The 14,866-nt window shown below is 44.0% G+C and overlaps 1 protein-coding gene across 8 annotated transcripts in view; it reads left to right on the forward strand.

The window, feature by feature from the left end:
* Positions 1-453: 453 nt before the first annotated feature.
* lmo7a (LIM domain 7a) overlaps positions 454-14,866 on the forward strand; it is a 45,990-nt gene continuing 31,577 nt past the window's right edge. For 5 of the 8 annotated variants that reach the window (XM_076165718.1, XM_076165723.1, XM_076165720.1 and 2 more), the window contains exons 1-5: positions 455-554; positions 720-891; positions 5,696-5,766; positions 7,684-7,753; positions 12,419-12,525. In XM_076165718.1, coding sequence (XP_076021833.1) covers positions 823-891; positions 5,696-5,766; positions 7,684-7,753; positions 12,419-12,525 — 317 coding nt within the window. In that variant the 5' untranslated portion in view covers positions 455-554; positions 720-822. Of the gene's footprint in view, positions 555-719; positions 892-5,695; positions 5,767-7,399; positions 7,450-7,683; positions 7,754-12,418; positions 12,526-14,866 lie in introns of those variants that run through there. The other 3 variants (XM_076165725.1, XM_076165724.1, XM_076165722.1) reach the window with 3 other exon arrangements.

Genomic DNA, 14,866 nt, shown 5'->3' on the forward strand with positions numbered 1-14,866 from the left:
GTACCAAAATCCACCGCTAGATGGCGCACCAGGAAAGTATTAACGAGGGGTGATTTCTTTGAAAGAAAAAAGAGAAGAGAACTGAACTCCTTCTAGTTGCACCGTTGCCTATGAAACACAAACTTCCATATTTACCTGGCTGGTGAACAGCAGCAGGCAGAGGACTTCAAATTAGGTTTTCCAGGCTTAAATCTCAGGATAGTTTCGCATTTAGTTAGAATTGCCAGAATTTGTTGTGAAATTCTACCATAGTGTCGATAAAAGTAGACTTCGAAGAGTGAAACGGCAAGATCAGGCTGTTATCTAACAATCAATCAATCACTCCCTCGGGTCTCCTCTTTGAGGCAGTTGAAGGAACTTGTGGAGGTCCCCGGACCTTACTTTGGGCACCCCTGGCTCAGCCTCAGTGAGTAGCTCTGCCCGCTGTCTTGACTTTACTACACGAGGTTTTGATCTTCACCACAAGCCCGAAGCCTCGACTGACCGCAGCCTGTCGCGACGGATTCTAATCCAGGAGGAGACAAAACAACGAGGTGTGTCGGATGAAAGAACAGGTACGCGGCGGCTGATGGTCTGTGTGTGTATGAGTGTATGAGTGTGTGAGGGGGTGTTATTGTGACACCTTACATTTACTCCCCGAGGCTCATTTTGTTCACCCGAGGCGATACAAAGCTTGTTACAGCTGCAGTCTGCTTTGCCTTCTATTCATTTCATGCCAGTGGACTGAAAAGCTGCGACCCTCTCGGAACCCGAACCTGAACCCGAACCTGAATCTGAATCTGCTCCCCTCGGATCGCGTCTTGTTGCGTAAAGTTGTCGGTGATGGAGTGGAGGGAGCAGTCCAACGTCAGCTGCGATGAAGCCTACAGGGAGGCGCAGAGGTGGCTTGAGGTGAGTGCAGAGCAGCGACAAAACTCTTCAACCGACCCCCCAGGTTTTAATTTGAGCGATTTCAAATGTTTTCCACGATGTTTTTGTTTGTTTTTAAATGGGGGGAAATAACTTTTGGAGTTTGGAAAATCAGTCTGGTCTCATACCGGGAGGTTTTAGTGGCTTTACCCTCCGATCCATCCCGATTTAGAGGTATGTTTCTTTGGGTTTATGGGTGAAAGCTGATCCGAATACCTCAGCTACTTGGCCCCCAGGCGTGTGTGTGTGTGGGGGGGGGGGTGTCTCCCTCTTAGATCACATCTCAGGTAACCACAATGAGGAGTAAATAAAGAAGAAACTCTTAATTGTTCTCTCTCTCTCTTCCTCTCTGAAGACAGGTGCACAGTTTTGACCTCATTCATCCTCATTGTTCCTTTTGTGGGCTCTTGTGGGCTCTTGTCTCAACCCGCTCATCAGTTCCTTTAATATTTTCAGTCATCTCAAGGCTTTGAAGCTCCGGTTGCAAGCAGGCGGCGGTGATGGAAACACCAATATCAATCCTATTAAGACCCCTGGTCCAGGTGTTGTAAGTCACACCGGAGTGTTTACAAGCACACAGTGAGCCAGATTCATACAGCAGCTGGTTTATGTGTATCACCAAATTTATGAGTCTTGTAATAAAACCTAATACCGCATTGGCAAACCGTAGTACTGCATATTTGAATTGTTATTTTAAAGTAATGAATCACAGCTCGTGTGGGAAATCACACGTTCTGACATATGTGTTTATGGTGGTTTTATGGGAATCTGTGATATGAAAGATGCAGCGAAAACTTGATGTTTTGCCCTCAACATGATTTATGATCCTAACCTATCCCCTCTCCTTGTGTAATAATCCAAATTCCGTAGCTACTAGCCCAACAAACCTATTCAGCACTTTCAATACCAGTCTCATTTCTAAAACATCAAATTATCTCAACTTTCCATCCAACCTGCAGCCAATCTCTCCTCTCCTCCCTCTCTTTTCTCTCTCTCTCTCTCCCTCTCTCTCTTTTACAAGCAAATTTATGTTTCCTCCCCTCTCAAACTCTCTTCCCAGCAGGGTGTCGTGTAGCCGGTGTGCCACTGTAACTAAACAAATATTGTTCTTATTTCATGAGGGGTGAATCTGAATGCTTTCAGTGTGACATCAGTGTCTCTCACACTTGCACACTGGCCCATTGTAGTGGCCCCTGCTGCTGGACTTCGGTGGGAGCAGAGTGATTGCATAGAGGGGAGGGGCTTGGAAGCTGAGTAAATTGTTTTGGTGGAGGTTAGAGGTGATGGAGCAATTGGGGTTTTGGGGAAATACAGCGTAGAGCGACTGTCGGTATTCCCTCAAAGAGAACGTTTTCAGTTTTCGCACCGCCGCTGAATGATTAACAAGCGTGTGCGGCGTGAAAAGCACTGTAACAGAGGCATGTATGCGTGGAACGGTAAGCGGGTGGTGTTAAAAAAACGAGACAAAATGATCTGGACTCTGTCACATGGACACATTCCTGCATTAGTCTGCTGTGGCTGTGAACCTCACCCCCCTCCGAGCGTGCCGGCCACTGTGCTGTAACTACAAGGTCTCGTGCTATAATGGAGGTCCTTGTTAACGGAATAGAAAGGCCTCAAGTGTGCCTGTTATGACAATCAGGAACAAGTTGGCAGAGTTTAAGACATCAGAGAAGCCAAACAAGACATCAGAGAAGCCAAACACGCTGCTCTGATTCATTACCAGTCTATTAAAGGGTTAATGGGGAGATTTGGATTAATCTGTGCAACAATGCTGCTTGTGATTACGCTGCAGTAGTTTGGAATGTGACACAAATGTCATGGTGACACAAACAAAGTTCAGGCCAGTTCAGAGGTTCTTATTTGATTCGGGATGGACAAGAGTAATTTACATTCTTTAAAAACCACCACTGGGTAAAAGTCTTAGTCAGAAGGCTTAGAACAATGGTTTCTATTCTCTTTGTGTTAGATTGAGCATCAGTGCACAAACCAAAGATCAGGGTTAAGGTCACATAACAATGCATAACAACTCTGTATAAAGGTTCAGATCTAGTTTTGATTACACGTCATTGTGTTTGTGTCTGACTGACTGTCCACCTCTGATGTAGTTAGCGATGTAACTTACCCACATATGAAACATTGAGCAAAACCTGTAAGTTCACAAAGCTTCCTCCCTAATTGTTGTGCGTCAGATGGAAATTAGAATACATTTGATATCCATAATCCCTCCCTTTGTCTTTCTTTTTCCTCGCCCACTCATCCGTCCTCTAATGTCTCCCCATCCCGCCGCCAACACTCATGAATGGCTTTCCGTGACCTCCGCTCCTGTGTTGTTTTTCACGCCGCGCGCCGCCAGCCTGCGCCAATCCTCCATCACGTCACTGTAGCGGCACTCCGTTTTGAATGTTTTGATAGAGAGCAGTGAGTTGCTGGGACGCACGCATTCAGATGAGCTCGTGTGAAGCAGGACCGCACACAAAGACCCACTTACACACTACGTGCACTTACATGTTGATGTAGTGTAAGTAAGTCGCTTCCTCAGGGTTGTGTTTCTTTAGGCAGATCCATGAAATATAGCCGATATCTGACTTGTGCCCTCTAAAGAACATCAGAACTAGTACTGCATGTGCCTGGGGGGGGGGGGCGGGGTCCATCTCGCGTGTCCACTGAAACCTTGAGTCTTGATTTGCCTCAGTGCCCTGCATGAATAAACAATGGTTGTGGTCACGGGCCCAGGACCCCTTGTGTCTTCTGATGATTCATAATCTACGCCGATAACATTCCGGTACGTCTGTTAAGACTCAAATTGAAACTTGTTACTTTGTTTTCTTTACCACATGAGCGCTCCCACATTTCAGTCCGTTTCTGCTTTTACGGATACATTGTAGAAAACATTCACATTCGGGAAGACGAGCTGTTTTCCCAAATCTCTGCTCCTTTCCTTTAACCCTCCTTTTTTCAGTGAGAGTGGTGAGAGGTATGCTGTCGCAGATTAGAGCTTTAATGCGACTTGGCAGGTTCAGCAGGAGAGAAGAAGGGGGGGGGGGGGGGTAAGGTAGGCTGGACTGGATGGGGAGTTAATACCTTTAATGATGTGACGGAGAGGAGGAAAAAGCACTGGGCCTATTCTAACAGCCAGCTTAGCGCCGGTGCCAGAGGTGGGTCCGCCCTCCACACTCGGCCTGGAAGATAATACCTTAACAAGCCCATTCAGTCCGCTTGACTGAAGTAACTGGATAACATAAGTAGAACCTGAGGAGAGGGAATAAAAAACAAATTGTCCTTGTGCGTTGTTGTATTTGTAGTTTTATTGTAATCAAATATTTAATGTTATTAAGTGAATCAGAGAATAAAAGCCTCCTGTGCCTGTGCTGCGCTCTCTGATTACAGCAGGTTGTCTATTAGAACAGTAGGGGTCAGGGTTTCACACGCCAATGCTGTGCCCTGACTGATGATACACTCCAGTTTGCTGCTAGTGTGGCTGTGTGTGTGTGTGTGCATCTGTACAGCTTCTCTCGTCTGTCTGTCTGTCTGTTCTTGTTTTTCCTGTCGTGATCGGAATTTTGTCAATGAAGGTGGAGTTGATAATTGGAATAGAAACAAAACAAGCACCTCCAAATAGTGACTCCATCATGTGGCAGCTTCCGTAAGAGGAATGATGAGCATTTAGGCCTAAGCCAGTTTAAGAGCTGGGGTGTGCTGAGGTGTTGTGAGACTTTGGCCAGAGGAACGCTACTATTAGTTTCTTACGATCTGTCTTACAGCTCTGATTCATCCCGCCCTCCTCATAATGCTCATTGTACTTTGACATTTATTGTCCATTTGAACAATAACTGAAAGGAACAAAAGATTCAAACGAGGCAATTTGTTTGCTGTGACTTGTTTGACCTGTTTGGCTTGTGTGTGTGTGTGTGTCATGGCAGGTGTCCCATTCTTACTCCAAACTTGTGTGTGTGTGTACTCATCTCTGCCTTACTGATGAATACATCTATAAATTCATTAATTCCTAATATATGAGCGAGCTTAGAACTAATCGCATACGTTCTGCATAAATGTCACATTATTTAGAACACTCTCTAACAGAAACAATAGCTAGAATACAAATAACTACCGTATCAATGTGGGTGGCAGGTGAGGGAAAAACAAATCAGAGCAGGTCTTGCAGTTTAACTTGAAGGTACAAGATACTTTAAATGCATTGAAAAGATTTGATCCAATGGTTTCTGACAGTTTTACAGAATTTGCATGGGTGCACGCTGTGTTTAAGATCAGAGATGACGTTTGTTTCTGTTTCTGTGTCTGTGTTGAATGAGTGTATGTAAGCATGCACATCATATATGCTGTGTGTGTATGTTTGCCTGCATAATGGGTGTCGGTGTTCCTGCAGTGGCGGTTTGAGATCATGGGAAAGGCATGAGGTTATAATGCAGCGCTAGGGTTCCTCCAGGCTCCAGATGCTCCCATAGCCTTGTGGCTTGGGCTGCTTGGCTCCCACACTGTTTTAGCACAGCTCTCTCCCCTTTTTTCCTGTAGATTTTAGCATTAAAGTGAGCAGATGGAGCCAAAAGCGATCCGCTCCAAGACCTTCAAAGGAATACCTGAAGAACTCTTAACCCTGCTCAACTCTGTCCCAGAGACACTGTAGAGCTCAGGAGGAAATACCTCTGACTTCCTCTCCTACTGTTCTCTACATCCTACCTTTCTTCTTCAGCCTCCCCACCCCAAACCCCCGCCCTCCCTCTTCACACCACCCTTTCTAGCCACTTTGCTGTGTTTTGTTTTCCAGGCAGTTACCAAGAAAAAATTTGGAACTAATGACTTCCGATCAGCACTGGAGAATGGCGTTCTGTTGTGTGAGTAAGTACCCTGCTTTACTCTGCCACCCTTCTTAAGCGGCTCATTCATATGGAAGCTCTCTCCTCTCCTCCAGGTCTGCGCTCCGACGTAAGTGTTACTGATATTTCCCAGGCCTGAACCCCTGCTGGGTGAATGTTTGTTTGTCAGTCACATTAAGTGGTTGCCTGTGTTTGCAGACGGCACAGGGGAGGTTGGATTGTAATTTTGCAAGTTATTTGACGTTTTTCACAATCAAATCTGCGCTCTGTATCTTTGTTTGAGATTGTCAAGTGTGATCTATTTCTGCATGGCCTGTTTGACAGATGTTTCAGTTTGGGATGGGCTAAGTGCCATTCTGACTTTTAAGCAGAGCTGGGAGAAACCGTGTAACGGATGGAAATCCTCCAGCTGAAACCACATTGAAGAGCGAGGGCACCCTGCTTTCTCATTAGACTGGGTGCAGTGAACGTTTTGATAAATTAGAGGATTAAATTTATCTACACAGCATTGCCGTTTGCATTGAGTAGTGGAATTGTGGCTTTTCTGATGGGAACATTGGATCGGGCGCCTGAAAACGGGTGCAAGCGCAGCGATCCTACGCAAGCGGCGCTACTAGATAGACTCAGTGATGTTATTTGGACAAGTCAGCAGGATGGTGTAATTACCAGCAGGCGTGCAGAGTCTCACAGACCCCTCTTGGCATCTGATGGAAGAAGAATCCCCTCATTGTGCTGATTGGAGCTGATTGGAGCCTGACTCCACTGTTTGATCACTCCACCAGACCCTTTTATTCGGGGAGCTGTCCATGTTTTCCCAGTGTGAGGAAGAGGAAGACAGACATTATTTTTCCTTCAATTGGAAACCTCTTTGTCCATTGTGTTTGAGCGCCTCAAGCACTTTGGGAAGGAACAGTTAGTACAGGCCATACACGCGATTATTTCCTACTTAACCTGCCTCTTATCAGAATGGTAAAATCGCCATAGTTACCATTGTTTCAATTTGAACTGCAGAATGATTAACCTGGACCCAAAAGCCAGTTGATATAATTTATCTTCAGGCATATTATCAGGTCATGCTCAGGCCTAAAACACCCCTCTTCCTACTCACACACACACCCAGACCCTAGTCTCTCAAATGATGCACACTGCAGAAACATCCACCTTTACGACATGTTGAACTGTCAATAATAAGAAAGAAAGAAACAATAGGGCTCAGAAAACAGTTTTTGTTGTTGCAGGAACATTAGTTTGAGCTGGTGTCATGAAACAAAACAGAGTGAGGTAACTAGAATAAAATATATACATATACTTAGAGGAATATAACAACAATTAGGCAAGTGAGTCTTAAAAAGGATTATGAACAATTAACTACATAAAATAGATGTTATAATAGGAATGCATGTTTACAGTCTAGTTCTTGTCAATAGTCTCATTGACAAATTCCTGCCTTGTTTACACAAACGGATGAACCAGATGAATTTCAACACAGTTTGCTTAACCCTGCTGCTGTTTACTATCTGTCCGTTTGGAATCCAGTAACTCCATGAGTGAGGATGTTTGTACCACCAAATATTTGTATTACTACTTTATTGATCTTGGAAAGCTTTTCATCCCTTGATCGAGTCTTCCGAAGCGATCAGACAATGTCACAAAGTTTCTGAGGTTTGGAGATGAGGTCTGTTGAGGGTTGTCTGAGGAGAGCAGGGTATGTTTTAGGAGCTCAGGACCAGCATGTTTACTTCATAAAGCCTCACTAGCCATTTACTAAACTGAAGCCAGGTGGTCACCATTAAAGAGAGTCGTAAACACACAGCAGCATGACTTTGCCACTCTTTTTGTCCGTTCCTCCGTAGTAAAGCCAGTCTAGCCCAATGACCAAGTACTCTCACTTCACCCTCTCCAGTCTCTTGACTTTATATGTCTTTTCTTTTTGTTCCAGTCTGATCAATAACATCAAACCCGGTATTATCAAGAGAGTGAACCGCCTGCCCACACCCATTGCTGGACTGGTAAGTACCCTTTTTTAAATTTGAATTAAATTAATATGAGGTTGATAAGATTTTGCATCTAAAGCTAAAGATTTAATTACATTTGTAATTAAGCCTGTCGTCGCTTTCTTTCCACTTCTGTCATACGCCGTGGGAGAGTGTGTAGAGGTCTGATCGATGACAGGTCCGCCAATGAGAGCGAGATGTTCGCCTCAATGACTTGTCTCTTTATATCCATCCACATTAATAAACTCTGGAGATGCTGAAAGGCCAATGGGTCCATTTGAGTGCACCCTAAAAATGATGTGTGGCATGCTTGACGCTGCGTTCAATCAAAAGCATCACACACACAAAACGTCTTTGTGCTGGTGTGGTAATTACGTTTTTTGATTGAGTGGTGGGAGATCAGGTAGAGTTTGGTTTACATAATGAGCTGTTGTCAGACGAGCGTTTCTCAATCTTTCAGACAGGAGTTCCCTGAGAATGCACCTTTGTAACGCCTGCCACTGTTTCTGAAAGGAAACAACTGGTGGTCAAGGTCTTTTGGGCCACAGTGGCTCATTTGAAGTAAATGTTTTGGGAGTGTCTGCACATAAGTACTCGGGAAGTAGAGGGTTGAGAACGCTACCTTAAACCCATCCCTCACAAAGCTCTCTCTTGTGGGTGTAATTGGGTCCAGCTGCCCTGAGGAATTATGGAGAACCCCAACTCTAAGCTGGTGGGCTCAGTAACACTCAACATGTTTGGCAAGACAATGACAAGTTGGCGTTAGTAGAAACAAAGTGGCACTGTGGCCAGATGTAAACAGTAAACATCGTATTTACTGGATCAAACAATGTACCAGCATGTCTGTGTTATGACATTAATCACACCGTCTGCCAGCTTGTTTTGGACTGTTACTCATTTAACTGGCTGGACACCTGCTGTGGCTATAAGGGAAAGTATCTTCTCGATCTGAAGCTCCGGTATGTCGGAGACTTGGACTCGGAGCCAAAACCACTCGATTGTAAATTCTCTGGCAAATGTGAAAAAGCTCCCGGTTGGCCTCCGGCTATCAGTTACTGCCAGCTCCATGGGGAAAAGTGAAAAGCGATCCAAACAAACATTGCTTTCTCTCACTGCTGTGAGAATCCCCTTCATCCATGAGTAGCTCAAGAAGTCCTCTGCTCCACCATGAGTAGCAGAGAAGGACCCCGTCCTGTCTCTCTCCATTCTATAAATAGTGGTGTTTCTGTCTTACAGGCATACTGCATTGTTTATGTATTATTTTCCATTATTTTTAATCCTAAAAACTGCTCTTGATAAGTCATGGTCTTGTTTACGTCATGTTTACCTCAAAATATAACATTTGAATTGATCCTCCACACACCAGAACACTACAGGTTTCTCCTTAAAGAGACAGTACCTGAAATCATTGTTTTCTCTCAGTGTGCACAGTCAGTATGTTTAACTGCACTCAGTACTTTTCCCTCAATGCGATTAAAGGCCAGAAAGGTGATTAAGAACCAAATAAACAGGATCCCTCTGTTTTCTGTGTAAACATGATGTTGCGTTGTGTAGTTGCAGTGTGAGGCGAGTTAGTACTCTCAGGCAATACAGAGGATGCATACTTAAGATTAATAGCACAGAATTAATTGATTTACAATTCTTAATCTAGGTCTATTAACTCTGAGTGAGCATAAATTCATTTCTTGACTTTTTTATATTAATTGCATTATGGTGTGTAACCTTTTGAAATCTATTTATTGCCCCAAAAAATACAAGTTTTGTATTCGACGGGGTGCTGAAGCAACTCAGCATTGAAGTGGGGATGTGTTTTTGGCTCATTAAAGCATTGCAAAGGTTTCTAAATTGCAATTAGAACATGTAAATAAATATGATATGTCCCCTTTAAATGATGTAAAATTAGATTGCTATTTCTGCATTGTCAGAAACAGTGGTTGACTTTGGTGAAGGGCTTTTGGAATGTGCTATCAATCGTTCTATCTCTACTGAGTGTTGTTGTAGGGAAAGGAAAGGAAAAATATGTGGTGAAGTTCTAAAAATGCATGAGGAAGAAAAAATACAATGGACAAAGAAAAAGAAAAAGAGGAATGTTGTTTCTGCGTGTTCGTTTCTAATGTTGATATGACTTGAGTAACTGTTGAACGAAAGGCTCTTTTGCAAACACGCCTCATTAACACTCAAATATGAAAAAGTGCTGCCATAATGGTCGTAACTGTCATTTTTAGTTTTCAGAAATAATACCAGGCTGCAGCTCAGGCGGAATCGGCAACAAGGGAGGGAATAGGGAAAAGAAGGAAATCTCTGGTTTTGTGGAATATTTAGCTACATTGGCTCCAGATCCTGGCCTATTCTGTAGTTTAACTCTTGTCCAACGGAATGTTTCCCATGTCAGCACACTTCTCTCCCTGCAGAGTCTATGATGTGCGCTCGGCGGGCTGCGGGTTTAGGTCATGGTACCTTGGTTCGGGCTGGTTCTGCTTTTTACCAATGCTGGGCAAGACGCCTGCAGCTGTGCGGTGGGGCAGCCCGCCACATGAGAGGGGGCCTTGGAAGGGCTGAGTCCAGAGAGACGGGAGTTAAAGATGACTCCATCGGCCTCTGCCCACCGTAAATACGCTGTAATTGACATTGGAGCTGGTTGTTCCTGCATGCACTAACCCTTTGCTGAGCAGAGACTGCATGAAATAGAAGTTGAAGGAGGTAAACAGACATTTTCATCGGCCTTGAGAGTGTCTTTGCTAATTTAAATGTCTGTGTAATCATCTGCTGCAACGACAGGCATTCCACCATGTTTTGTTACAGTGTTTGTGTTGTATGGGTGCATGTTATGCCTGGATCTGATTTTTGAAACGCAGGGGTTTTATGGTGTCTATTTCGAGACAAAGAACGTTTTACATATTCCCGCTCCAGCTCGGTTTGTTGTGAGAGGATTTGAGAGGCCTGATATTTTAACCACGTATAAAGCGCTGCCAGGGGTCATTTCAGAGTAATTGTAGCGTTTGTCCATCTCAGACAAGAATGCAGTGAAATAAATAGAAAAGGCCACAATGTGACGAAGGAGGAGATCGCGTTGCAGGCGACCGAATCGGACACCTCAGGAGAGAGAGAGAGTTTTCTGTTGTTTTGTGTGAAGTCCCTAAATCAGGGTCCTTACGTGTGTGTGTGAGAGGATTAGAGGCTGTGGGTTGGGTACAGCATATTTAGCAGGATTATGTGTAGGTATAAAACATTCCTTCTGGATCATTACCTCATCATGCTCTGGAGAGTGATTGATGGACCTGTACTTTGGCTTATGGTTGATTTGCTCTTTCAGGTTAAATTACATCGATACCTCAGATTTAGTTTGCACTTCCGCAAAAGTGTAGCACAGTGTACACACACTTCATAACAGCCGTAAAAGTCACTGTCACTGAAGAATGTGAATAATGTTGCACAGTCTTACTGAAGATTTGATTGTACGTTGCCTGTGTGTTTCATTAAATCAATCAGTCAGCTGGATATTATCGTGCCCCATCATGAATCTGATAAATAACATTTCTATCACCTAGATAAAGCAGGAAAATGGAAAGCCCCCACTGTTATTATGAATAAGCAGAGGCCCCAGTGCTTCTCTAAGTACATAACACTTACATAAAAGGAAAAGGGGGCCTGGGGGATTGATCCTTGGCCTGTTGGGGCCCACGTTGACCTGCAGAGCCTGGCAAAGTGCCGTTTGGGGACACCGACATACGGGGGTCAACTCTCTTGCTCGTTTGTTAATAAGCATGTTTGCCATCTAAATAAAGAACAAGCTACCCCTTAATTATATCAGCCCATGTTGAAACATGTGTTGGTACATGACACCGTGTTGGTGGAGGCTCTCCCCATGGGAAATACACAAACAACACACGGGGGATTAGACATGGAAGCATCGGAATCCTGGAGAGGAAGAGTGAGATTTGTTTAGAATATAGGTATGTATAGAGAAAATGTGTTTTTGTTGCCCTATAATAAATTCATACATGTATGCAAATCATGTACACACACACACTCACTCACACACACACACACACACACACACACACACACGCATAAAGCCACGCAGTATTAAATGATCCACAGATTGTTGAAGGAGAAACCATCCTTCCATTCCATTGGCCTCTTGTGTTGCATCAGGGAAATACTTCTTAGTTTCTGTCACCCGACCTCATGTATCATAGCAACCAAATGTCTCCAAAATAATCCACCGCCTCATAGATTCCACAGGTATTCTCAACTGCAGGGCTTGGCAGGGAGGGGAGGGGGCAGTTTCAGGGTGTGAGAAGTGCGGTGGAGCAGGCAGGGTGCTCCTGAATGTCAGCTCTGCCTCTCATGACACTTTGGGTGGGACTTGCGACGCTCTGATGTCATTCTTCCTTGTTCAGACTGTGGCCCCACCCTTTCCCTGCCCACAGGTAGTTTTGTTGCTGTCAGTCAGCTTCGCTCTCACAGCCATGCCCCCATGCGTGTTTGTGTGTGTTCTGCATTGGGTCACTTCTTATTTGCTACACACACACGCTCCTCCCCGTCCCTGTCTGTTCTCTGGTGATATGAACTTTGGAAGCAATGAGGCTGTGGGTGTCCCTGCCAGAGAATTCCAGTGTGATTATTCTTTGCCTCTGAAGGTGGACAACGCGTATCCCTGCTTTGTTCTCTGTTCAGGACAACCTGAACGTCTTCCTCAAGGCCTGTGGGAAGCTCGGACTTAAGGAAGCGCAGCTCTTTCACCCGGGGGATCTTCAAGACTTATCCTCAAGAGTCACAGTCAGGTAAGATCTCATTTGTATTAACACCAAAGCTGTTTTGACTGCCAGGCTTGTCAAAAGAGGAGAGCAAGTCTTGCACATGTCTTAGGCTCTCCCTTGATTTAAATGTCCTTTGCTTCTATTTATATGTACTGTGAGCAGGAACATTTCAATGTAACTTTCAATCTATTTTTCAGAACACCTGTCTCCTCATGTGAGCTATGATTGTGGCTGCAGAGGTGTAAAAAGGTCAATTGTGGACATATTTGATGCTATTTTCAGTGTGGAGTGTTCCTGTGTTGCACCTGCCCAGCCCAGAGCTATTTGTGTTATTTTGTTATTTATGACAGAGGAAAGCATTCGTTAAACTGCATGTCGTGGAAAACTGAAAGTAATCTCCAGCATGTCTGATCTCTTGATTCGGTCGAATAAAGAAACAAATATCTGTCTGATACACAGGAAGTGGAGTTCTGCATCACTGTTTATGATTTCCTCTTGTTTTTTGTCGGTTGCTCTTTATGTGTGTGTGTTGCGGTTTGTGCGCAGGGCAGTGATGCATGCAGTATGTTGATCAACCTGTTTAGTTTTCACACAGGTGTGCCTTCAGGGAGTCATGACACAGCTAAAGAGCACAGTTCATCCACTCTGACAGGTTCTCTTGTATCTGTACACCACAGTGCTGTGCAAGCATTAAGAGAGCTGCTTCAGCAACAACAGCCGACCCGTGGTTGAGCTCAGCTAGCAGGCATTCACTGGCAAATCTTAACATATCGCTTGCGGGGAAAACTTTGTGTTGGTGATGAAACTGTGAGAAATTGTAAATGTGACAATCGACCTTTTAGCCTGAGGAGAAAGAAACAGCTCTTATTGTATGTTCTGAATACTTCTCTTCTTCTAGTTAAGATATATCAAAGCTTTTTGCACTCTGCTGAATCAGCATCATCTTAACTACAGACCAGGGATTGTTGCATGTTTCAAACCCATTTCTTACTGTCAGTTTCATTAATGTGCGACCTGTCCAAGCATGTATGCCTGATCCAGATCTAGGTATTTATCTAGATCCCAACCAAATTGTAGCCATTGACAGTATATCATGGTAAAAATAGGTCAAGTGTATTGTATCACACATTTTTAAGAAAACTGCTATCTTATCTTGCAAGAAATATTTCTTAAATGTCCTCCCGTTAATGTGAATCTGCACCGGCATTTAATAGACTCTTCCCTGGAAAATGCCCCATCCACATTTACCAGAATTCAGTTCATAACCTTATGAGTAATCCAGCTAAGGATGAAACAGAAATCTCAAGTAAATCAAGTAAAACAGAAAATATGCTAAATTGGTGCCTTACTCTGATTTATATCCCTGCAAAACTGAAGTTCGAAGATTTACTTTGGACTCTGGAAGACCAAGTTCTTAAGAAATTAATCCAAAATGAATCCACAGATCAATCAATCAATGAATCGTAATTACACGCATCCCTTTTTGATAGCCCCAATAAGCTCATCACCTCCTTTAAGATGATGACACAACCGTGAGAATTCTTTTCCCCCATCAACCACTCAACACTTTGTCATCCAACCTTCAACAACCAGCGATGCCTTAAATGGTTGCCGCAAAAACACACAAAGGGTTTGTGTGCACACAGATGTACATACGGCAGAATACCAATTTAAAATAAACAAATCTACCCGAGTATTTCCAGGACACACCCTCCCCAACCCTTCACAGCGGATGATATGCCACCATAAAATACTGCACGATAGCGCGGATTGCGTAACAGCATTGAATGTCTGATTCATTGTTGCGAATAAAGATAGCGTCATTATGGATCCTGTGCCCTGTACGTTATCAGTATCAACCCTATGGCATAATCCCTCCTCATGACACTCCCAGTAAATTAAACTGAATGAACCGAGAGACGCCCACGATGCGGGCCAAAGATGGAGCTTTTCATGAAGTGATTACCCACATTAAAGTACTAAACTGACCATGAGATATTGCTGCATTTAAAATTGTGTTTCTGCTGATTTCTTTGAATGAAATCCCAGTATCATTATTTTGTTAATGTTTAGTTCCGCTCTTTGCCTCGCTGCCCGGGCTATGATGGTGAATGTGTTTGTGTGTGTGTGTGCGTGTGTGTGTGTGTGTGTGTATGTGTGTGTGTGTGGGCACGGGGGGAGGGGAGGGGCCCAGATAGTGCGGCGGGGGTCATTGACGTATTAATAGAACTGAGGGGGGGTCACTTTGAAAGAGGAGATTGATTGGTATGGTGTCAGGACTGCTGGTAGAGGAGCTTTTTATAGTCCCATATCTCCTCCCACTGTATTCTGGTCCTGTAACTTCACTTGTCTTTAAGTGTGTGCG

The sequence above is a fragment of the Genypterus blacodes genome, unplaced genomic scaffold (genome assembly GCF_046128005.1).
Source record: "Genypterus blacodes isolate CSIRO-AG114 ecotype Tasmania unplaced genomic scaffold, CSIRO-AGI_Gbla_v1 ptg000148l_1, whole genome shotgun sequence".
Taxonomy (NCBI): domain Eukaryota; kingdom Metazoa; phylum Chordata; class Actinopteri; order Ophidiiformes; family Ophidiidae; genus Genypterus; species Genypterus blacodes.